General features: G+C 51.2%; 1 protein-coding gene across 1 annotated transcript; it reads right to left on the bottom strand.

The window, feature by feature from the left end:
* Positions 1–821, bottom strand: LOC132884405 (E3 ubiquitin-protein ligase RNF182). Its single transcript, XM_060918249.1, has one exon. It carries the CDS (start codon positions 819–821, stop codon positions 60–62), a length of 762 nt encoding a protein of 253 aa, XP_060774232.1. The 3' UTR covers positions 1–59.
* Between the last annotated feature and the right edge of the window lie 301 nt (positions 822–1,122).

Below are 1,122 nucleotides of genomic sequence, written 5' to 3'. Positions count from 1 at the left end.
ATTTTGGCTTGGTTCACACTGTCTAAAGACTGACAAATCACACACCAACTATGCAGTGTCTATGTGGCAATGGCCTCCATGATCTCATGGCACAGGCACTGACAGAAGCCGTAGAACACGCAGAGGACGAGGGTAGAGGGGACCAGGCTGACCAGGATCACTCCCAGTGTGAGGTGCTGAATCATGAGCAGATAGATGCCCAGGGGCAGCGAGCTGAAGTACAGCAGGCAGAGGAAGCCCATGACAAAACGCGGCACAGAGTGCGACGTCCACGCGCGCCATTTCTGCACAGGCACATGGCATGGCAGCGAGTCCAAGCTAGCCGGTCGATACAGACGCACCATGTTCAGCATGCCGGTGGAGTCGGGTGAAGCTGACTCGCCTGGAACCTCCATGATGGTGATGACCAGGCAATCTGAGGAACTATGAGCCTGCTCTCCTCCTCCTCCTGCTTCTCCACTTGCACCTATTTCTCCCCCACTTAGACTGTTTGGGGTGAGCAGAACCTCACCTACAGGCATTGAGCCACTCTTCCTCACTCGCTCCTGGTAGGAGAGGATGGCCAGGATGTTACTGTCATCCTGCAGGAGCCAGATTTCCTCATCAGGCACGTGCGTCTGATGGCGGCAGAATGGGCAGCTGACGGTACCAGGTGACGATTCCATCTCGGCCATCTTCTTGAGGCACCGAGCACAGACACGGTGCAGGCACGCCAGTAACTTAGGCTTGCGAGCGCGTGCATCATAGCGGCTATAGCATATCTTGCATTCTAGCTCTTCCACCGTATAGACCACGCCTTCTGAGTCCGACTTGTTACTCATCCTGAGAGCTGGAAGTGGGGAATGCAATGGGAATTTTCAAAACGTAACAACAGAGCAGTATCTAGCTTCCCAGCAAAGTGTTGTTTTGTCTTTTTCTAATTGATATTTTGTCTCTTTTATTTGGTCAGATAGTGCATTAACAGCAGGGCCACATTTGTAATACAGCATTCATGCTGCTCCGATGTTGACAGCCATAGACAGGACAATAGTTCGTTGTAAGCAGTGGAACCTATAAATCAATTAAACACCGATGGCCTGAAAACCAGTATTATAATGACACATATTCACAGGAGTACATGCA

The sequence above is a fragment of the Neoarius graeffei genome, chromosome 4, assembly GCF_027579695.1.
Source record: "Neoarius graeffei isolate fNeoGra1 chromosome 4, fNeoGra1.pri, whole genome shotgun sequence".
Taxonomy (NCBI): domain Eukaryota; kingdom Metazoa; phylum Chordata; class Actinopteri; order Siluriformes; family Ariidae; genus Neoarius; species Neoarius graeffei.
The sequence above is the reverse complement of the archived record's forward strand: the minus strand, read 5'-3'. Positions and strand labels throughout refer to the sequence as shown.